The sequence below is a fragment of the Apus apus genome, chromosome 8 (assembly GCF_020740795.1).
Source record: "Apus apus isolate bApuApu2 chromosome 8, bApuApu2.pri.cur, whole genome shotgun sequence".
In the NCBI taxonomy this organism is placed as follows: Eukaryota; Metazoa; Chordata; class Aves; order Apodiformes; family Apodidae; genus Apus; species Apus apus.
This window is the reverse complement of record NC_067289.1, coordinates 10,862,570-10,886,343: the sequence shown is the minus strand read 5'-3', so window position 1 is coordinate 10,886,343 and position 23,774 is coordinate 10,862,570. Positions and strand designations below refer to the sequence as shown.

The following is a 23,774-nucleotide window of genomic DNA, read 5'->3' as shown; positions in this document are numbered from 1 at the left end:
AAGGAAGGTGTGTGGGAAGCTTGTGAGAGAGATGTTCAGAGTCATTGGTGAGGTAAAGTACAAAACAAAAAGAGCTGGTGGTACTTCCACTTATGGGAGGGAAGAGAGGAATTTGTGGGTTTTTTTGACTGCATTGAAGTTTGCTCTCTGTTCAGGTTCTTGGGACACTCATTTACCATTTCCAAACTCTATGATCTCCATGTGCAATGCCTCATTCTCACAAACTCATTTGGTTTGTCAAGTACTGAAAAGGTGCGTATGTGTGGAATAGACAGTCTCATCAGTGAAGTGTGTCATAAAGTTGCTTCAGTTCTTCCATAAATCTTGATACTATGGCTTTTGACAACTTTTCCCATTACTATAAAGACTGGAGCCTTCCTAAAATGCACTTGTGGAAGCTACAGTATAAGTTCTTCTTTCTAGTTACCAGAGCTCTTAGCACTCCAGTCCTGATCCTATCAGTAATAGAATAAGCTTTAAAGACAGCTTAATCTTTAGTGTTCGACAGGTGTTTCTTTGGATGTGACTTCCTTTTGTTCATCTTCACATAGAACTTTTGTTTTTCTGTACAGATATTTGATAGGTAGTTTAGTTCATGATTTCATACAAGGTAAATGTCTTTAATTGTGCCTGTCAGTAATTTGGTATGTGTATTGGAGTCACTCTTAATTACATCACTGCAAGGTATAATGTCAATGTGTAAATTATTTTTCTTTGGTTGGGAAGGTGCATCTGTGGCACATAATTCCAAGATGCCATTGGTTTGAGCACTACCCAGTTTAGAAACCTTAGATGTGTTTTAATGCCTTTGTTTGTTGATGCAGTATCCTTGCGATAGCTAAAGATCAATACGCACATCCAGTGCTGAGGAAGCCGGAAACTTAACCTGTTTTAATTGGATTTGTTCCTCAACAACTACAATTAAGCCACTTCCCAGATTGTATCATGTGGTGTAGGAATATTGCTATGTGTTATGCCTGTTACTTTTTTTGTGTAGCATTTGGGTAGAAGTCTTTGTTCAGGAGGATAGCATAACCTCCTTGGGACAGTCTAAGAAAGGAGACCTCCACATAAATCGGCTTGAGTCAGTGCTAAATATTAGTGATAAGAAAAACAAATGAAAACTCCTGAGATCCACCTGATTTTTCTGAAATGTCTAAATTATATTTTGAAGATGTAAAAACTTGAGACCCATTTTGATTAAGCAGATAACAGGTGAGCATTCCCCCTCCCCCTGGACACATAAATTATGTTTTTAATTTATTTTTAATCTTTGAAGTGTTTTTCTTTAAGACATGCTAGAATGAGTGAATTGGCTTCTCAACTTTTGATGTTTTTGTATGTAAACTTGTTTAAAGCTGAATATTATCAAAATAAAGACTCGGTCTCCTCCTCCTTTTACCTTGTTTCCAAGGTAGATCTACGTAATGCCCTTAGACCTGTAATCGTGGGTTTATCTGTGGCACTTGTCTAATCTGCTTGTACATGTCAACTGTTTTTTGTTTCTTCTTCCAGCAGTAACTTCTGTCAAGTCTGGTCTCTGAATTTCTTCATTCTAATGGCTAGTTAAAGTTCTTTTTTGTTTCCACCTCCCCCTAAGTTGCAGATTGCAGAGATTATTTTATCTTGATTTAGTCTTTAGGTGGTGAAACAATGTTTTACTAGCCACTGAGCTCACTAGGTCTCTGTGAGATTTAAGATAGGTTGGCAGAGGTTGATTAGGAACTTGGCAGGGCTCAGGCAACGTGCTGTGCTGCAACTTGGGGTATGTATTGTCTAACAGGCTCTGCGGGTAGGACATGTGTATGTACCATATCAGTATTTGTCCTGTAGTGCTGTGGCGCTTGCCTTTACTTACGGGCTGTGTGTGCCAGATGCAGTTAAATGGCAAACTGCAAATAAGACGCCATCTGGTCTATGGGCTTGAAAGAGGCTTGGTGTTTTAGCAGTAGATTTTACATGTAAACTCAATGTTGAAGTAAATGGAGCTATGCAGCTCAAAGGCAGCTGGGCATCAAGTATTGGGCAGGGCAGGCTTGAAGTGGGTGATGATCTTGGGTACTTCTTGGTTCACCTGCATGACAATACTGCAGTGAAGCTTCTAAATTAAAATTTACAGTAGTTGTTCATCTGACTTTTTTTCTTCGCTGGTAATAAATGCCTCGTGCCCCAACTTTGCCACACCTATTTACTTGTTCTTAACTTGACCACCTGCTTGCTAGCTTGTCTTCATTTCTGGCCTTGTTGCTGCTTTGAATTTTGTGAAGGATTCTGTGCTTATGTTCATTGTTGTCTTGCAGAAGGGAAAACCTCCTCATTCAAATTTATTCCCTTATTCTGAAGGCACTGCTTCAAGCTTGCCAGGCAGCTTGTTTTTTTTATAATGCTGTTTGTGAAAGCTTAAGCCACCACACTGATAGTGCCTTTTGGCTCCTACTAAACAAAGGTTTCTAGAGAAGCTGAAAATGCAGGACAGAGATTTTACTTCTGTTGCTTGTGATGGCTTTTGTTGGGAGTGTGCTAGAAACACAGGAATTCACATCAGCTCACTCTGGGTGCAAGTTAGCAGAGTTTTGGTCAGAATTTGGCTACTGAAAAACATGTTATTTTTCCCTTGGAGGTACTCATTGCTTTTGTTTAATTAAAAGCGGGGGGAAAAAGTATTATTTCCATGGTTGCTAACTAGTTGGAACTACACTTCATTAGTACCAGGTAGCAGAATTGCTCACTGAGACTCTCACAGTGTGAACTTCTCTTAACAGCCTGTCAGTAACAGTTAAGTTTAAGTTTTCTGTGGAAGTCAAGCTCTTGCAATAGGATTTGATTTGGGAGAGAAATTTTCCTCTGTGGCACAAGCATGCAGAAGAATAAAATTTGAACACACCCATTCGTTGCTTTTCTGTTTCTCATTGCTGTGCTAAAAGGGGAAAAAAGATCTGCCAACAAAGAGACAAAAAAACTGATTTAGTATTCTGCAGCTGATGTTTGCTGTTCATATGTGTCTGTTCTCCAAGTGGTATAACAAATCTTTGATATTTCTGAGATGGCTTGAATATCTCCAGGCTTCTTCTGAAGTTGAGCTGTCACTGGCTGTCTCACAGCTATTCAGATCAGACTGTTCTTTTACTGAATGCAGATTAATTAAGAAGTTTCAGGTTTGTATGCTTTTGATAATGTTTGCATTTGTGAGCTGAAAAAAATTAACTGCTGCAGAATGGACTGAATTATGCAACAGCACTGAGTATTTAGTGAGTTAAAAAACAAAAAAAAAATGGAGCACTGAAGACTCAAACTATGGCTGTTGTAAACATGAAAATACTTTATTGAACTGTTGAGTCTTGGCATTCTGCCACTGAGAGAGCATTCCCTTGTTTTGATAATGAATTCAAGTCAAATCATACACTGATGGAAAACTTACATTAAACTAGTGAGGACATGTACAAACAGTGACATGAGAAGTTATCAAACTTGGTTTATTTGGAGAACAGCAACTTAATTATTATTATTATTTTTACAAGGACAGATTCTTTCAATTTATTTGTGATCTATCCTTGTAGATAAATGTTATAAGATATTGTTTTTATAATAAAATCTATTGCTGATGGTCTCAAAAACAAGAGGAATAGTTAACAATACTTCTGGTTTCCAAAGATGAGTGGTACAATGGCTAGGGTTGGAAGGGACCTAAAGATCATCTAGTTCCAACTACCCCTGCATGGGCAGGGACACTTCCTGCTAGATCAGGTTGCTCAAAGCCCCATCCAGCCTGGCCTTGAGGACCTCCAGATGTGTAATGCTAAATTCTAAAGAAACATGACAACAAAATGAAATGCTGTTTTTCTTCTCTTCTGGATGAAGATCTAAAATCTGAATGACACGTGTACTTCTGTGAACCAAAATGCAGTCCAAAGAGTACTGACACAACTTATAGTATTTCTTTCCTTATGAGCGTAAGAGAAACAATTATAGGCATAGATGCAGTCTAGAGAACCTTAGCCTGGTGGTCACATCCTTTCAAGTTCTTAGCAGCTCATTTTGCTGATTCTATGAAGGTAGCCTTCTACATTGCTGCATTCTCAGCTAGGAGGCTAGGTGAGGTCTAAGCTGTGGAGAGACTTGGTAAGGGAAAACTTGACTTCTTCCCAATCTACCAAGACCCAAAGGTTGCCATAATCTTCTGATGAATGTCTGTTGTAAAGTCAGTGGAAGGTGTGGTAACTCCTGCTCCTTTACTGATTTTCTTTCTTTCAGACTCCTGTGAAGTGCTGGACTGTATTTATGGCCTACTGTTATTTGAGAAGTTCTCTGCATATCCATACCTTTTGTAATGTGTATGGGGCATTTTTGAAATGGTTACAAAATGCTTTTACTCTAATGGTTGCAGAGTAGCTGAATAAAAAAGAACTCTTCCATTGTAAATGAAGCTAAGCAGAACATGGTGCTGAAGATTTTTTTTTTCCTCAAGCAATTTGGAAAAAATTGTCTTTGGCTAACAGCTGATGTATTGTGTAAAGTTACCCAGTGTAAAAATGGACATGTGAGCCAGTCCTAAGCCTATAATGTCTTCAGTGACTGAACTCCTTTGCTATCTGTACCTTACATCCCCATTTTGCTTACTACTTCACCTTAATACAGGTTACTGGGTTGTGTTTATGAGGAACTGGATGGGAGAGAATGCTTTCTGAGCTATACATGATTGCAGTGAGGAACAGGGCCAGAGCTGTTTCTTCTCTGAAAAGTTTGTTCCAAGGAGGGATGGGAAGTTTCTCTTTGTATACTTGTACATCTCCACAGATCTCAGATTTTGTATTACTTGAAAAGACATTGCATGACTTTTGATAAAAAGCTTATATGGAAAATACTGTTTTCTGATAATCTGTTAGTGTCTTCTCTGCATGCCTTTTTATCTGGCATGATGTTTTGCTATTTAATTTGGGATTTTTTTCTTCTCCTTTGGGGAGAACACCTGTTGCGTTTCTGCTCATGCTTAGAACTTGAAATGTGTTTTGTCATCATGATTGAAAATTGTCACTTCTTAGCAGAATGATAGAGCTCTGACATAATCTGAGGTCTTACTTCCAACAGGAGGTTGGACCAGGTAATTTCAAGAGGTCCTTTCCAGCCAAGCTGGAAGTACTTTTGTACTCTGGTTGAACCCAGCATCAAAAAGGCATCAGGTCTGAGAGAAGCTTGCCTCTGTGCTGTTAAACTCTTGTTTGTCATCCCATCAATATCTTATTAATGTCTTCCAGGAGAACTGATAAAAGTGATGCAGCTAACTTTGCAGAAATTCTGTGCTGGAAGAGGTGTAGAAATCTGTTTCCTTACTACCAAACACGCTCATATTAAGAAGTTTCCTCAATACCTACTTGTCTGTCTTCCTGTCAGTGAGCTAATGTTACAGTACTAGGAGGCTGTAGAATCTTGTTTGTCCTGAAGGTCTTTCTACATGTGTTGAATTTTCTCTCACTGGTGTGTCTGTGCGTGTGTGTGTGTGGGGGTTTACTGTTGGAGTGGGAGAATATGAAAAGAATGTAGTCCAACTTACTGTATGATTCAGTGCCATTTTGTGCAGTTTCTGTATGAAAATAAGTTAATCTGATAAAAGTTATTACATGAATTTTAAATCATTAGGTGCAGTAAAGCAGGTAAGCCTTATTGTACTCTAGTATCTTTAAATAATGTAAACAGTTTATGGCTATTAATGGGGAGAAAATAGATAACGGAAATAGATGAGAAATTAAGTGATAACTTGTTCTTCCTATGTTGGAGGAAGAAAAGCTTGCCATTCTGTAAGGCTCAGCATTAATGCAGCTGAATAACCCAAGATCTGTATGAATGCAGCCAAAATTAATTGACCTTACTGTACCTTTCAGAATCTTGCAGCTTATGGGACAATATCTTTTTCCCTTGTTTGTGTGTATATGGAAATTTTTCTAGGAAATCTTCAGTATATTTTTGTACCCGCTCCCTAAGTTATTCCATAGACTATTTCTACAAGCAGAAGGGACAAGAGAGTGCTAAACCCAAAGTATAAGCTTCTGCCTGCAAGGAGCTTTGACATGGAAGTTGTGTTTAGAGGTGAGGACTAGAGTGGAAAAAGAACTGGGCAGAGTTCATAACTCTTGAATTTAGAGAGTATAGTGAGGAAGAGTGTTGTGTCCAAGTCAGCTGCACTAGACTCAGTTTAAAGCAACTAACTGGGGTAAAAAGTCATATGAATAATGAGCATCTGAGTCAGCTGGTGAAGTAGTAGAAGTAATTGAATGAATGCTTGCAAGTGCTTGCTTGCAGGCCAAGAAAATAGGTGTGTATGTTTGCAAGTAAATGAGGAGAACCTTTTGAGCAGTGAGCAAAAATGAGGTGCAGCTATGAGATCAGATTAAAATGAAGTAATGCAGGTCCTAAACAATTCAGCAGTTACCAAACTGTATGCAGTAAGTTCTTCAGTTTAGTTGTAGTCAATATCTCAACTCTTAAAATGTGTTATATTTAGCCTGTGTCTTCTGCTAAACTGGCTAGATTTTTCACAGATACAGCTGATCAAGTAAATTAACATTATCTACATTGAAGTGAAGGAATACAAATCTGAAGGCTTAGACTTAACATTTTGTGATAAGTATGCTGAACTCTGGGTTCTGGCTGGCAAGATACACGACTTACTGGAAGAAAATGTTCTGAACTTAAAAGGCATATAAACATCCTCCCGTCTTTCCCTTCTTCCCTTCCCTTTGCCTAATACTGACTTCAGGGCAGTAAGTATTTGCAGTTTTGCTGCAGCAGCATTAAATAAGGCAATGTTTTTTGGGCCAAGGTACAAAAGAGGAAGTATGCCGACCAGTGCTGTTAAACCCAAGCAGATAACAGGTATTGTAATGGAATAGTATAGGTAGAGGTGCTTGGCATATTAAATATTTCAGAAAGTAGAGTGCAAGAGCCTGAAAATTCTTTTACTACCAAGACTCTTGCAAAGAAGTTCCTGAAAAACAAACCACCCAAACAAAACCCAACAAACAAGATCTAGAGCTCATCCAGGTACATTAAGAAAGCTCTTTTCCCATGAAACGTTCAATTTAGTTTTTGCAGGGGTTTTTACCAATTTACCTTGTTATGCTATTTAGAGCCTGTGTGAGTGCATCAGTTTACTCATTCTCTTTTACTCTGTGTAGCCTGCATTACACTACTCAGTATCCTCCAGGAAACGCTTTTGGGCATTCAGTAAAAGCTGGTACAGTCTTGTTCTGTGGTTATCTGTTTCCTCAGTTTGCTTCAAAGATGTGGAAAAGTGTCAGTAACTTCCTGTTCACTTTTCTATAAGAAGAGAGGTGAAGGCTTCACTGCAACTTGGCATGTTTTTTTTGTATTTTGTTTGTGTGGAACCTCTCCAAGTTATGTTGGCTATACATTAGCAGAAGTATTGGTTACATGAGGTCTACAGAAATTAATTCTAGTTGCTGTTGTCTACAGTAACAAAGATGACTGTCAAGGGGAATGAAACTGTGTTGACTAAAACTTAAGAATACTATGTAAAATAACTAGATGCCTTCATATGTCTTCAAAAGATGTGTTATGAATTTATTTGAAATGCTGGGTTTTAGTATTCATACTCATTAGTCTGCTCATGAGGACAACATCTGCAGTCCAGTGCTTTGGCATCATTACAGCTAGGAATATGGAGTTGTGAAATGTGAAGTAAAATGGCTTGTTTACAGAAAACTTTATGCTGCAAGAGGACCTGAACTTAAAATTCTAAAATCATAAAGCCTGTCAACTGAAGCACACAGATTTGATGTACAGTAGAAGCTTTTTCTTTTTGTGGCTGTGGGGAGAATGCTCAATGTATTTGAGGAAATGATCTTAAAATGTGACAGGACTGCACTGGTGCATTCCACTGATCTACTGGGTTGCACATCTGCTTTGATTTTTGGTATCTTAAGAGGGGAAAGAATTAACCAAGTGTTGGGAGTGAGGCTTACAAATGGAGGGACAAGTCTGAGAACAGTTCAGTTTTAGGAACTTTAGGGCTTTCTTCTGGTTTTATAGCATGTGGAAGATAACAGTTGTGACCCACTGGAGACATCTCTTCCCTACTGAACTAACTGAGCATGTGGTACTGTGTGGCTACAGATACTTGGAATGAGACTGAAGTTAGTGTTTTGATGTTAAAGTTCATAGTTGAATCATGAAACAGCATTATACTTAAAGGCAAGCTAGGAGTCAGGAAAACTATGGTCATATGGTATCACCCTGCACAGTAAGAAACACAGTTAAATGGAGAAGTTTTGACATTGAAGGTGCCTTTGTATATTGTCTTGACTTGAGAGAGACCTTACGGGATAAACCAGCTGCCACAGTTGAAAGTATCACAGGTATGACAACACACTGTGCTGCATAATTTCTAAGCACAGATTACTTAAAGTGAGTAGCTTACCCAGACAGATCAACATGAAAGTTTCTCTAGAGAGCACCAGAATGGCTTATGTGATATTTTCTTCAGTTAAATCTTCTGGTATTTTGTGGAGGAGCCCGTGTACTGGCCCAGGTGTAAAAGCATGTGGCAGAACTAGCAGAGCTCTGGAGTTAGCACTGCTCTTTGAGGAATGAAACCTGCTTGAATGTACGTTGTTTAGGCAGTACGAGGTGATAGAGCAGATGGCAACTGTGTCATATAGTATGACTGGTAGTTTTGACATTATTACTCAATTTCAACTTTCAGTTGACTTCTGAATGGGGGGGGGCGTACCCCTCCCTGCTTTCAGAAATGGCAGAAAACATGCTTTCTTGCTGATGCTTATGAAAATCTTTATTTGGTATTTGAATAGAAAGAAACAAACTGAAAATGCATTTGACAGGGCCTGTGATGGCTTTAGCTGGAACTTCGGTCAGCTTTCTGCCTGGTTAATGCTAGGGTTGTCCTGCAACTGCAGTGTAGTTTGCAAAGAATGCTGCCCCTTATGTTCTCCCCAACCTGACTAATCTGGCTCTGCCAGCAAACTGGCATATTTCTATCTATAGCAAGCTTTTTCTGTTCCATTGTAAATCCTTTTGTGCTCTAAAGTATAAGAAGTTGTAAGCTGGTGTTGTCATATATTACTTAAAATATTTAAACATTTCTCTTAGCAGGAATATTTACTATGATTAAGGAGTTAGGATAAGAGACATAATAATGAAGAGGGAAAGCTCAGCTTCTGAGGAGTACTGTTTACAGCTTTCTCAGCTTCCCAGTCACCAAGGCTGCTTAACTACAAGGCTCATTTAACACCTGTGGTTTTTGGATTTGTGTATTTTGGCTCTGCTTATATCCTTTCAAGTTCTGAAGCACAAGGTAAAAACCAAAACAACAAAACAAATGAAAACAAACAAAAACCCCAAGGTAAAGATAATGATTTGCTAATTAATCTTAGTTTTTGCTTTTGTTGTCTGCTGCTGTGTTAGATCTTAGTGGAAAGAACAGGAAGAACTTTTCATGGATGCTTTTGACTCCTGTCCTGTAGGAATTAGGATGGGGAACAATTCTTCAGCCTAACTTGTATTCTTATTTGATTCCTGGAGCTTGTTTAAAATATTTCTCACACGCTAACTGGGAAATCTGAGTACTAGGTTTTATCATTGCAGTGTAATAAGACTTGAATGTGAGGCAGCAGAATCATGATCAATAATTTCTTGTGTGATGCAGGTGTCTTGATCATATAAATGCACCTTTTGGCATTGCACTAGGTATGTGAGGCAGTGCTTTGCATAATACCAGTTTCTCTGCCTGATGTTTATGGCCTATAGTGAAATTGAATCATTTAGGTGTTGTTGGTTTTTTTTTTTCTACTTGCGTTTGTTCACTTCTGTATGGTCTTTCAGAGGAATAGACAATTACAATCAAGTATTGTCTGGCTTTACTGACAGTGGTGGGCCTGGAGAGTTATTTTATTGGAATCATTTGAATTTGAGCTGAGCCTTAGTTAGCTGCAGCTGAAATATTTCAAACTTTTTCCTGGCAGACTTACTGTGTTATAAAGATAATGGAAACTGAATCAGCATATAGACTATTCTATTATTAAAGTTTGCTTATTATCCTTCTTTTAGCTTTTTCTTTTCCTTGCACATAACTTTTTTACCAGATTCCACACAATTAGAAACGGTAAAACAGGATTTGCTGGTTTTGGTCCTGTTGATCTCTCTGCATAGAAATACCAATTTAGCACAGGATACAAGTGTTACATGTCTTTATTAAGGTGCTGAATGAGGCTTGATCTTGAAATGCCTCAGTTTTTGTGGCCTGCAGCTGAATGTTGTGGTAGTCTTCCATAAATAATTACCAAAGTAGTATCTGTAGACCTCTAGCAGTCACAAAGCAATTCCAGAAGTAATGCAAATAATAATATTATTTTTTAAAATAGTTCTGTACTTTTAAATTCTTCTGTCCCAGATACCTTTTCCCACTAATTAAGCTCTGATGGGCAAGAATTTCTTTTTTATATAGCTAGAGCTCTTTTCCTGAATTACTATGTATGTATATTCATGCGAAGGGACGCTAACTGGAGAAAGAGAAGCTGTACTGAAAGCTCTGAAGCTTGCAGAGACTGCTTATTTCTGAAACTGGCATTGTCATCTACAATGAGAGTTAAAATACTTAAGTACTATTGCTCTCTATCAAACACTGAATTTTACTAGTTAGTGTGTTCTTCCTCAGTGTTGACAAATACAGGTTGTCCGAAATTGCATTTGCTTGTCTTTTTGACATAATTATAGAAGCCTCCTAGAAAAGAAGCATGTCCTCATAGAATCATACAATAGCTTGGGTTGGAGGAGACCTTTAAAAGTAATTTAGTCCAAGAGTCCATCTGTATGTGATACGTACTGAAGTCTGGCTGCTCTGTATTAAGGATCTAAATGCTCTTGAAGAGTCTTGGTTTGTGTGCCTTTTAAGACAAAAACCTTTAAACTATTTTTAGTTAGGTTTTTGCTTAAACAATAGCATTTACATTGGCCTCTGGAGGTGTAGCTGCAAGTCTTCACACCACACATCTTATGACTGTATCTCTTTTGTCTTCCAGTGAATGATAGTGTCTAGAAAGGGTATGTCCCTTCAGGAGAGAGGTGCCAATGTCCAACCGGCCTAATAACAATCCAGGGGGGTCACTGCGACGTTCACAGAGGAACACTGCTGGGGCCCAGCCACAAGACGACGCAGTAGGAGGAAGGTATGACAGTTACTTATGAGTGTGCTTTAATGAATAAAAGCAAAATTCACCTAACTTAATTAGAGAATGAAGTTTTCCCCCCTGCAATCCAAGCATTGAAACTTGAGAACAATCTTTTTGCTCCTGAAATGCTATCTGTGGTGTTATTGCATGGAATGGAAACATAGTTAACTCACTGTCGTGCATGTTCAGCTGAAATAGCAGTAGAAGATCTATGGGGAAAAAGTCTAACTGAGCTATATTCCACAAATCATAAGTAGTAACAAATTCCTTCTGCCTTTTCTGTTGCTGATAACAAAAATATGTGGGAGGACACAGGGAGATACTGCTGTGTGCAATCTGGGGAAATCTGTGTCCCTGTTGGTGCCAGTTATCCAGTCTTCACTTTTCTGTTCCCTTGCACTGTATGTTAATCCTGTGTAGTTTTTTAATAATCCAAGAACAAAAGGTTTGCCATTGTTTAATACACTTATACTAGTGAGTGAGTGGACCAGGTTGTATTTACTCTTTAAGAGATTGCTGCTTCAATGCTCAACACAGATGGTCCTTGAAACCTTTCTGTGGTTGCTGACTATATAATTATTGCCGTGTCTTTTAAGGAATTAAGAGGCTTTCTGTGAATGAATGAAGTCAGTATGGCAAAGTCTTCCTTTAATTTGTTAAAATACTAGTCTAATGAAGGAAGGTTATAGTATCATGTTAGGCAGTATTTGTCTGTCTTTTGCTTTCTCCAAGGTGTTACTGTTCCTGTTGTTTGAATGCATACCTTGGGCTTGTTTGTTGTGGTGTTTTTTTGTTTGTTTGTTTTAGAAGAGTATTAAAATACCACAGATTAGTGGCACAAAAAGAAAAGCCAGTGAAGGAATTGGGCTGTACTGTATGATGAAGATGAGGTGTATTTCTTACTAGTATAAAGTCTAACTTAGAACAAAGTTAAGTGGATTAGGGAGGCCAACTCTTCTCCTAGGGAACATTGGGTGGGAATAATTCAATCTGCAAAATACAGCTTTACTTTTTCTAAACTAGTCTCTACTGTACAAATGGAAAAAGCAGATGATAAACACAAGGCTTCTGTAGCATAAGGAGGGGGAAGATGCTGACTTATGTAGCTGATTATTTAGCGAGCTAAAATTGTTTTTGGATAATACTTCTTTAACTGTGAACTTAGGGTGCATCTGTGATAGTATTTTATTTGAGTTGAGAAATGTTATTTTGAAGCAAATCTGTCATACTCTCTTCCTGTGCTTTGGCTAACATAATGGAATGGCCTTGGAACACTTAATTTAGAATCTTTGGGTGAAGTTAAACTGAAGTTGTGTTCTAGAGCAGCAGGGTAAAGGGGCCCATGGAAGCTGGCCAATATTTAAGGATCACCTTCTCCAGGCCCAAGAACGATGCATCCCAACAAAGAGAAAGTCAGGTAAAAACTCAAGGAGGCTGGTGTGGATGAGCAAGCAGCTCCTAGGAAAGCTCCAACTTAAGAAGGACGCATACAGAAGGTGGTAGCTAGGGCAGGTACACTGAGAGGACTACGGAGAGGTTGTCTGAGCAGCTTGGGATTAGGTTAGAAGAGTCATTATCCCCAGGTGGAATTAAATCTTGCCACAGATGTAAAGAACAATAAGAAAAGCTTCTATAGGTATGTTGGGGTTAAAGGGACAACCATGGAAAATGTAGGCTGTCTCCTGAAGGAAACAGGAGACCTAGATATGCAGGATATTGAGAAGGCTGTGGTTCTCAATAACTTCTTTGCATCAGTCTTCTCTGGCAAGTGCTCCAGCCTCATCACAAAGGCCACAGCAGGTGAAAGCAGGGACTGGGAGAATGAAGCATCCCCCACTGTAGTAGAATAAGAGGTTTGTGAGCATCTAAAGAGCCTGAAAGTGCACAAGTTTATGGGACCTGATGGGGTCCATCCATGGGTCCTGAGGGAGCTGAAGGATGCAGTTGCTATGCCTCTGTCCGTCATATTTGAGAGGTCACGGCAGTCTGAGGTTCCTGCTGATTGGAAAAAAGGTAACATAGGCCCTATTTGTAAAAAGGGGAAAAAGGAAGACCCAGGGGATTACAGGCCAATCCGTCTCACCTCTGTGCCCAGCAAGATCATGGAGCAGATCCTCCTGGAAAATCTGCTAAGGCACATGGAAAATACGGAAGTGATTGGTGACAGCTAGCATGACTTCACTAAGGGCAAATCATGCCTGACCAATTTGGTGGCCTTCTATGACAAGCCTACAGAGATGTTAGATAGTGGCAGAGCAACTGCTGTTGTCTACCTGGATTTGTGCAAGGTATTTGACACTGTCCCACATGACATCCTGGTCTCCAAAGTGACAAGACATGGATTTGACAGGTGGACCATTCAGTGGATAAGTGGCTGCACCCAGAGAGTTGTGTTCAACTTGGTTCAGTGTCCCAGTGGAGGCAAGTGACGAATGGTGTTCCTCAGGGGTCAGTGTTGGGACCAGTGCTGTGCAACATCTTTGTTGGAGACATGGATAGTGGGATTGAGTGTATTCTCAGCAAGTCTGCTGACTATACCAAGCTGTGTGGAGTAGCTGACACCCAAGAGGGAAGGGATGCCATCCAGAGGGACCTTGACAGGCTGGAGAGGTAGGCCAGTGCCAAGCCCATGAAGTTCAACAAGGCCAAGTGCAAGGTCCTGCACCTGGGTTGGCACAACCCCAGGCATAAATACAGACCGGGGAGAGGGTGGATAGAGAGCAGTCCTGAGGAGAAGGACTTGGGGGTGGTAGTAGATGAGAAGCTCGACATGAGTCACCAGAGTGTGCTGGAGCCCAGGGAGCCAACTGGCTGCTCGTGGCTTGGATGATCATACAATCTGTTGGACCAAGCACTGGCTGGACAGTTGGGCCCAAAGAGTGGTGGTCAGTGGAGTCCAGTCCAGCTGGCGGCCAGTCACAAGTGGTGTTCCTCAGGGCTCACTGTTGCCCAGGGAGGTTGTAGGTGTCCCATCCCTGGAGGTGTTCAGGGCCAGGTTGGTTGGGGCTTTGAGCAACCTGGTCTAGTGCAAGGTGTCCTTGCCCATCCATTCATGGGGGTTGGAACCAGATGATCTCTAAGGTTCCTTCCAACCTGAAGCATTCTATGAATGAAAAGTATTTGGTGATACTCTCCTAACTTATGAGGACACCTTCTTAATTGTACAGTATGAATCCTTGTCTGAACTATCTCTTCCAGTAGACTTTATACAAATTTTAAGTTTTCAGAATATAGTATATAAATGTTTAAGGCTAAATGAGAAACGAGATCCTTGTTAGCTGCATAGGGGATGGATATAAGCAGAATCTGGAAGACAGTTTGGACTGATGTTCTTCAAATAGTAAAGCAAGAATAATTATTTTTTTAGTTATTACTTTTGTCATGAACAGGATTTGGTTTTGAACCAGTCTTGATTATATGTTATCTTTTACACAAGTCTCAGGTAAGATGTTAATAGCTAAACTTAATATTTGAATCAATGGGGAAGACAGAGTATTTCTGAGGAGAAAAGTGGTTTTTTTTTTTACACAACTGATTTCATCTGTGCTATTGCTTTTCTAGTCTCTCTTGGCAGAAGTAATAGGGTGTTTAATTTTGTGGACTTCATATTTGAAAGCATTTAATACCTCATTCTCAGCTGCTAAGGAACATGACTTAGATGAAACACTTTGTTTATTAGCTAACTTCAAAAGGTATGTTTTTTTTTAATATGCACAGAGTAATTCTTTGAGGACAGGTTACAGTTGGTTCTTTATTATGCTTTTGCTAAAGAAGACTAAGGGCTTGTTGCAGTTTGTTTATTATAAATACTTCAAAATAAATGGTGGGTCAGTTGTGAACTTCTGTAAGTGTGTTACTGTAAAATGAGTGTGAATTAAAATGTGTATCAGCATACAGCTTTGACCAGTAGAGTGAAGCCTTGGAGTGGGTTATGAAAGTAAGTTGTGGGGTGGAAAAAAACAACAAAGAAAAAAACCCCAAAACAATGCTTGAAGGTACACCAAGCACTCAGTCTTCCTGAATCTGCCCCTGCAAATAGAAATAGACACATGTAAGCTCGTAAATACTTACCTTATAATTTTTCATCATTAATGGTGAGCTTAGCTTCTCAAAATACTTGTTTCTGAAATATTTGTTCAAATGAATCTTCTGAGTTGATGCTGTGTTGGTGGAGAAGAGTAAAGAGCTTGTAAACGGGTAAGTTATGGGCAAAAGTACAGGTAGCTTATAGCTTTTAACAAGAACCAATCTTCCAGTAGCCCATGTACCTTTCATAGCACTTAGTTGTCCAAGTGTTACTCGTTTTATTTCCAGCTTATCAGACTATTCACACTACCTTAGTATGTAAGGTAACGTTCAAGGAGACCTTAAGCAAGCTGTCATAATCTTAATGTAAATTAAGACAGTATTTGTTAGTTGGTGTATGGTTAAGTTATTTGAACTTAATTCTGTGGACTCTCCAGATGGACAGTTTGCTTGCCATTGTATAAATCTTAGAGAAGGGGAGTTAATGTCATGCTCATTTTAACAGACATGCTACTGCATGTACAATTGCTGTTCTTTTGCGTACCTTCTCTTTGCAACACATGCAAAATGAATGATTAAAGAATAAGAAGTGAGTGCCTAGTAGGTCTTAAAAATAAAATTTAATAAAATCCTCATCAATCTTTGGCTCCATTTGTTATGTTTCTAGTGTAACATTTCTGCACTGGCTAGGAGTGTTATTTCTGCTGATAGTTAGATGGATTAAGAAAATAGAGTAAATACAAATAGTCTGCATGATACAGTATTCACTATCTCCAGGGTAGGGTTGTAGCTGTATTGGTCCACATAATTTGGACATTGGTATGAAATTAGGTTTGTAAAACTTGTAAGATCCTGAAAGGTTTGAAGGTGGAACTAGGGAAGCCTGGTACCGAGTGGAAACTCCTCAATATGTAATTTTAAGTACTGGATGTTTTGCTGTATTTGAAAATATCTTAAAATATTTGGTTTCTGTGAATATTTTAAGGGTTGAGTCCAGTTCTAATTAAAGCAAACAAAAAATCTTTAAGGGAAAATAACCTTTAAAAATATACTTCAGAATAAACAAACCCTAATCAATTAGCTTATATAAAAAAATGAGATTCTTGACAAGTATAAATTATGCAATAAGTTCTCTTACTCCTGTAATAAAAACATTTCAAGGGGAAAATTAAACTTCATGCCCAAATCTTTTGTTGGGAAAAGGAAAATCCAAACACTCAGGATAAGGCAAAACATTCCCAAAATGCCTTGATGGAGTTTGCTAATGTGAACTAAAGATCTGTATTTCACTTTTTATATTAAAAATGATTTTTTCTAGTATGAGAAATTAAAACAAATTACCAGAGTATGGAGAAGATGCTGTTAGGATGTTTTCAGACTCTTATGGTCTGAGCAAGATGAGCCACAGAAAGTATTTTGAATATGTGCTGTCTAGGTGCTCTCATCTGTTCGAGTATCTCACTAAATGAGAATAATCTGGAACAGAGGAAGGGAAGTTAACAAAAATTTCAATAATATGGCTGTTTTTCTAATGTTTTTGACCCTGTCAACAAACTAGCATGTGGTTTTGACTTAGGTGATTAGACTTGGTACTTTTTTCTTTCTAAGGCTTATGTTTGTGTTAAAATGCTGAAGAGGATGGTGAACCTTTTGGTTCAGTAGCAGGCTTAGCTCTGCCTTTGCTACTGATTTTCTGGCATTTGGTTCGTAGAAGCTATTTGAAAGCTTATGGAACTCTTCTACTTTTTCCTCTTACTCTTTTGGCCTAAACCTCTTGACGTTTGTGATGGGTTGGGCTTGGGGTCGTAGGTTGGAGCAGGGCACTCAAATATGAAGTTATACTTCTCCTTGCCCTATAGCATTCAAAGCTACTTGTGTAGCTCAACTCAAAGGAATAGATAGCCTAGGTTAGTAGCATATAAGCATATATTAGCAGTTCTTTAACTTGAAAACATTGCTTCTACCAGCATTAATACTAGGCTAGCTTGAGGTTTCCTAAAGGCTAGTGGTGCTTGGGGTTTCTGTATGGGTAGGATATGAACAGTAGAGTTTTCCTTGTGACTGTTGAGTCAGAAGTACATTTCATCCAGGGAAGTAAAAGTGAGATGTCTCTTGCCTTAGCAATTATTTATACTGTGTTAATTTAAATTCTGGTGAGCTGTCTCTTCTGAGTCTTGTAGATGGTAATTCTTAATGGTTTTGAAAATAGATATGGAATATGTGAACATGTAACTTTAGTCTTAAATTTAATCTGTGACGTAGGATCTTTGTCCTCCAGTCAGAGCTCATGCAACAAACCATTTTTTGCATGCAGTGAAAGCTGCTTGGAAGACTTGTAGTTTATCTCTGTGAAACTCATTGCTTTCTCTGACATCACAAGTTTCCTTTCTCATCTGACTACATCAGTAGCATGGATTTCTTAATTCCTCTTACTTCAGCTCTTACGAAACAGCTCTGAATCCTTTGAATTTGTGGATTTGCAGCCAGAAAGTAACTGACAGGGTTGAGCTTTCCTAGTGAGTGGAACTGGTTGCATTTCCATTCCAAGCATTTGATTTTCTTAGACTGAAGAGCAGAGATAAACTTGTGAACACTCTCAACTAGGTAAAGTCTTAGGGCATAGAATCTTGAGTATGTATGCTAAGTATGTATCTATTTCTGAGAAAGAAGTCTTTGACAGGTGCTCTGGTCTTGTGCTTTAGTGTTCAAACTTAATGCTTCAGTGAATAATTCAGTAACGTTGCACATCGGAAAGTTTGAATTTATTTGCACAGCTTGGTATGAGAAGATGTTTTATTCATTTAAAGTGACTAAATAATTGTGTGCTTTACAAAACAGTTACACCGGTAGTGATTTGTAACTGCATCAGGCAGTTCTTTTGAAATATTGCTTTTATGTTAGGAGTTGATATGGAAAGTTTTGAAGCTGTAAACTAATACTTGTGAATGGTCCAAGAAATAAATAATAATTCCACCTGCAGGTTTGTATCTGTATCTTGGAATCCTGATAGCTTTCTGTTTTGACTTTCTGCTGACAGGTCACATTTAGGGCAGGCAAAACATAAGGCACATAGCCCTCCTGAGAGTAGAAAATCAATTTCAAAGACACCCAAAGTGCAGTCTAATACTACTTCTGAGCAGTCCAAGGGACACTTTTCTAAAAGGTAATTGTACTTCGTATTCATATATTAACCAGTGTTATCTGTGCTTCACAATTGTGTATAATATATCTATTTATATAGAGTTCTTATAAAATGTATGACTAACAGATTTTAACTAAACTAGGTATTGCATTCAGTAGATACATATCAGTGTTTCACATTCTGGTTTTGTTTTTCTAACTCACTGACTAAGAGGATTCCATCAGTGATGGGGAGGAAAAGATTTCTGCATAACTAGTCCTGGAATACTTGCAAGGTCTTTTTCCCCATTTACTACTTCATGTTGGGGGAAGATTGCCCAAGGAGTTCTGAGCAATGTCCAATATTAATTGAACAATGTAATAATAGAAAGTGTGCCTGTGTTCTGGATAATCATCTTGGTCATGTTCTATCTGCCATTCATGCACTTCTGCTGTATACACACTGAACCAGTTTTCTGTCAAGGAGAAGAGAATTTTGCCTTTTTTGTGTGCAATTCATTATCTCAATTTCAAAATTGGTGAAAACCTTACATTTCAGTAAGAGCCTTCCTTGAGCTAGAAACCAGATACGACTAGTTATGCATTACTGAACACTCCTTATTCTCTTGTGGAACTTATATTCACAAACACTTGTGTAATAGGCTCATGGCTTGATTTCTTCTTGTTTTTAATCAGTGTGACATATCTATATGAAAAAAACAACAAACAGTAAAATCTGTCCAAGTTACCTCATATCTTCCTCTTTAAAAAAAGCAGTGTACTGTGTTTTGCTTTTGCTTTTTGTTTTAGTTTTCACGTTTGCAATATGACTGCTCATAAAAGCATGTTTTTTTCCATGTTTCAATGTAAACTTAATAATTGGCCATTTTTCTTTCCTGTGATTTCACTTACTATTAGAGAATGCTGATATTTATCGTGCTAAACTGTTGCAACATGAGGTTTCTTGAGTTTGGTACTAATGCTGTTTCTGCTTACTTCTACAGAGGTAGTTGCTCATCTGCTGTTTTAATACCACAACAAGAAGATCCAGAGAGAGTCAGTACTTCAGAAAAGCAAAAAACGGGGCAAGTGCCTAAGAGAGACAATTGTCGAGGAGTTAAACGCAGTGCTAGTCCAGATTACAGGAGGACCAATTCTCCTAGCTCTGCTAAAAAACCCAAAGCACTTCAGCACACTGAAACTTCCTTGGAAACTAGTAAACCACATACTAAATCTAAAAGAAGACAGTTAGACCAAGAACAGCCCAAGTCTACACAATTGCCATCAACAAGCAAGGCTCACACCAGAAAGGGTGGAGCTGCTGGTAGCTCCCGAAGTCAGAAAAGGAAAAGGACAGAGAATCTGTCTTGTATAAAGAGTGGTTCAGCAGCTGAATCAACTGGCGCTGAAGAGAAGTCAGCAAAACTCTCCAAGCTGGCTTCAAAATCGGTGACCTCAGCCAAAGCTGGGTGTAGCACCATCACTGATTCTTCTTCTTCAGCTTCCACATCCTCCTCCTCTTCTGCTGTTGCCTCTGCTTCTTCTACTGTTCTTCAAGGTGCCAGAGTGAAACAGGGAAAGGACCAGAATAAGGCTAGACGTTCCCGTTCTGCATCCAGCCCCAGTCCAAGAAGGAGTAGCAGGGACAAAGAACCGAGTAAAACAAGTGGCTCTTCAAAGTTTGACTGGGCTGCTCGATTCAGCCCAAAAGTCAGTCTCCCTAAAACAAAACTGTCTCTACCAGGCTCTTCCAAGTCAGAGACATCAAAACCTGGACCTTCGGGACTACAAGCTAAGCTAGCAAGTAAGTTTTTTCTTTTGTGGAAGAATAAGTATGAACATTTTAAAACCAAGTCTTCTAAGCAAATACTTCCATTGTTTTCAGACTTCTTGGGATCTTATTAGAGAAATTAACTTCTAGTGTGTTCTGCTGAGCCTTTAAGTAAAGCTGTGACAAACTATTTGCAGCAAAAGCGAATTGAGTACAGTGTTCTGTAAGTTTAAGTTACTTCTCTGTCTTGCATAAATTTTACTTGCAAATAAATTTTAAAAATAAAATATATGCAGAATAGTTGGATGTTGTGATGATAACACACGTTCTAAAATTCCCTTAATTATATTACTCAGGGTTGTTGTTTTTTTTTTCCTCATTTTCTTCAGCTTTCTGTCCAGAAATGGGAACAATAAATGCTGGAAAAGAAGTGGATGATATGTGGTTTCTTGTTTCAAGCCCGTGTTCCTAATTTTTCCTTATTGTGAGAGTTTATGATGTTACTTTAAGAACAGTAATTTTTAAACCTAGTGTACATAGTGCCTGGGACATTAGTCACTTTACCTTTTAAACTGTTCCTACAAAACATATCCTGTCTCTGGTGCTGAATCTGAATAGCAGGTACTGTTCTTGGACACTCACTGATAAATATAGACTGTCTCTAAGCAGAGCACCTGCTTGCTTGTGGGCAGATACACTTGTAGCTCTGTTGCCTTGAACGATTTATTTTTTTAAATTCATTGTTACCTTTCTGTGCTGTGATTTACTTACAGCATGTATTCTCTAAAACTTGGTTCAAAAAGTTGTATTCCTAAGCTTGCTTACTGTTGTTCCTGTACCTAAACAAGATCACAAGTCACCTGTGCCAACTGTGGCATGGTGATAGCTAGTACTAATGCAGGAAATATGTGAAATACACAAGAGCAACTGGATGTCTTCCTGTACAATCAAAATAGATGTAATTGACCTAGCAGGCTTGTTTTGGATAACTTACATGACTGGATTATTGATTCTGGAGTGACCTAACCTAATTGAGGAAGAATAGCATTGGGGAAGGGGAGAGAAGATACTTTCTTTTTATCAAGGTTTTATTTACTTGCTTCATGATTCTTAGGTGTTGAATTTCACAGTAAAAACTGAATTTCTTCAGGGTGAGCCAGGAAGAAATCAGGCAAGAATGGGATTGACCACGAGTTGTTAGCTAAGTCTGTCCTTGTTACAGCCGACTTTCTAGTAATAAAGAAAAGCAACAGGGTGAAAGAGAATTTGCCTCCAACAAAGGAACAATGAGAAGGTGAAACCAGAGAGTAATTTATGCGATAAGTTGCAAAACTTGAGCGTGAACTGAGAAGGGGAAGGGTGAGATAGAACAATGTAAGGCAGTATGTGTTAAGAAGCTTGAAAAACAGCCTTGAGAATATAAGCCTGTCTATATAAACTGAATGTAAACTGGCTCCACAAAGACAATATTGAGAAAGCCAACTTGATGAGCTTCAGCTCTTCCATGACCTGAAAGTCACCTTTTGCAAAAAGATTAACTTAAGTTGAACTAAGACATTCAAGTGTATGTCACAAAACCAAGTTGGTATGGATCTACGGTCCATGTATACAGATGTGTAATGTATAAAACATCACTGGCAGGGGGCTCAAAGGATGGTGAGAGACATGGCTAGACTTGGTAGAGGTTAAAGTTACTTTCTTTAAAAGGTGTCCCAGTTTGAGGGAGGGAGAAAATACTAACAGGTGATAGTAGGAATTACAAAGTGTTTAATGCCTCTTTACTGTACATAACAGCAAAACTTAATTCAAAGTTTTTTATGTTGAATATCGTTGATCAGAGTAAGTGATTATACTGAATTACTACTAAGAGTAAGAACTCAACCTAGAATAGAAGAAAGTGTTAAACTTTGATATTTTCAAATAGTCTCAGCCTTTCAAATAGAGCATTAGAGTTTTTTGACAGCAGAGTAAAGTGCTCTTTGAACCAATAGTAACTATTGTTCGCTTGACCCTTTTTTTAAAAAAAGAGAAAACTTGTCTTATATGGCTTCACTAACTCAGATATTGGGACAAATTTGAAATATTTTAACCAAATACACATTTTGGATAATGCTGGGACGTGACAAGAAAGTATTTTAAAAATAAATAAGGTAGATTTTCAAGGAGGAATGAGTAAATTAAAATGTATTTTCTGTAGCAAGCTAGTACCCTTGGAGGATAAGGGAGCAGAAATAGGTGATTTTTCACACAAATATTAACACTCTTAAAGCTTTCTAAAGCAGTAAGGCAAATAGTGATCTAGATTGGCTTACTGAGGTGTACATGCCTCTGCCTGGAAACATGTCCTTAGAAATCATAGTAATTCTGTGTAGAAAGTAAAGCTAAAACTCAGTAGACTTGTATATGGATATAATGTGAAACAGATTTGAAGAAGTTTGCAGTAGGGCTTACAGAACTAGTGGGAGATAAACCAAAAACAAACATGCAGACATAACTATATGGAGCTGCAAAAACTTCAGGAAGAATGATGGGTGAGTGATTCTAGGAAGAAAAGTAGGAGATTATTTGGGGTTATTCTGGCTAACATATGTTTAGTCATGTCAATGCAAATGCAATGCTGTTCAATTCTGGGTATTTTAAGTCAAAGTACAAGAAGAATTATTAGTAGTTCTGATCTTTGAAGGAAAAACTGGAAGAGCTGATCTGGCTTACTTGACTGAAGAGTACAATAAGGAGAGACATGGTTGCCATCTTTAGAGAAGCTTTTATTGTTTTGGAGGAGAATACTCTGAGGTTTCTTTTTCAGTCCTTACTGGATAATTAGAAGGTGTTAAATGCAGCCAAGGTGACTTTCCACATCTTCAGCTACAGAGCAGCCTGTGTAACTGAGCAGTGACATCACTGAACAACAGCTGTAGAATTTGTTGAAAGACCAAAAACAGGCTAGGGTAAAGTTTTTCACCTCTATTTTTGTAGCTAAATGTTTCTTGGTGGGTGGTGGGGGGGAGCAAGGTTTTTGCTCCAGCTAAAGAGGAAATACTTGAGTATTTTTGCATCCTTTTCAAGCCCTATATTTTGTAGGAGCTTTTTAAATTTTGCAAAGTGGATCACCTTGCTGATTATGTAACAGTATAAAATCAAGCTTAATTATGTCTCCATTATTAGGGAAATCTCTGCTGGCCTTTGTGTAGTGTCTTACGGGCCTTAAGTAGGAAGAAGCTGGCAGTGATGGCTGGGATGATGCTGAGAGAAGAGTAACTTAGAGTGGTTGTCCGAGAGAGAGAATCGTAATACTTGAAGATTTTGGGGGTGGAGAGATGATTGGGGTATATCAAAAGCCACATGAAGGTGAACATGGAGCATGAATGGTGTTTGACTCCTGGCTTCAAGGAATTTGGTAGAGGTGAGGAAGAAAAGAACATAAAAGCAGCTCTGAATTAGTTTATTTGGGATTGTGGGTGCATTGCTGTCTGCATGATGGTCGTTAGAGCCTTGGAGTTGTGGACTTGAGATGGAGTAAGTAAGATTACTAGCTTTGGATATACTTGGTTTAACTGTGAACTAGGGCTGTGTGGGGCTGTGTAATCAAGAGCTGGGAGGATGTTTGAGTGGGTACTGAGGGAGAGGAGTGGTGGAGTATTAGAATGACAAGGAGGTTG

General features: G+C 38.6%; 1 protein-coding gene across 10 annotated transcripts in view; it reads left to right on the top strand.

Moving 5' to 3' along the window:
* The window catches only part of TRIP12 (thyroid hormone receptor interactor 12), a 74,537-nt gene that overhangs the window by 12,897 nt on the left and 37,866 nt on the right, over positions 1–23,774 (top strand). For 9 of the 10 annotated variants that reach the window (XM_051626704.1, XM_051626708.1, XM_051626707.1 and 6 more), the window contains exons 2-4: positions 11,049–11,195; positions 18,262–18,387; positions 19,349–20,148. In XM_051626704.1, the coding sequence (XP_051482664.1) occupies positions 11,098–11,195; positions 18,262–18,387; positions 19,349–20,148 (1,024 nt within the window). In that variant the 5' untranslated portion in view covers positions 11,049–11,097. The remainder of the gene's footprint in view (positions 1–11,048; positions 11,196–18,261; positions 18,388–19,348; positions 20,149–23,774) is intronic. The other variant, XM_051626709.1, reaches the window with a different exon arrangement.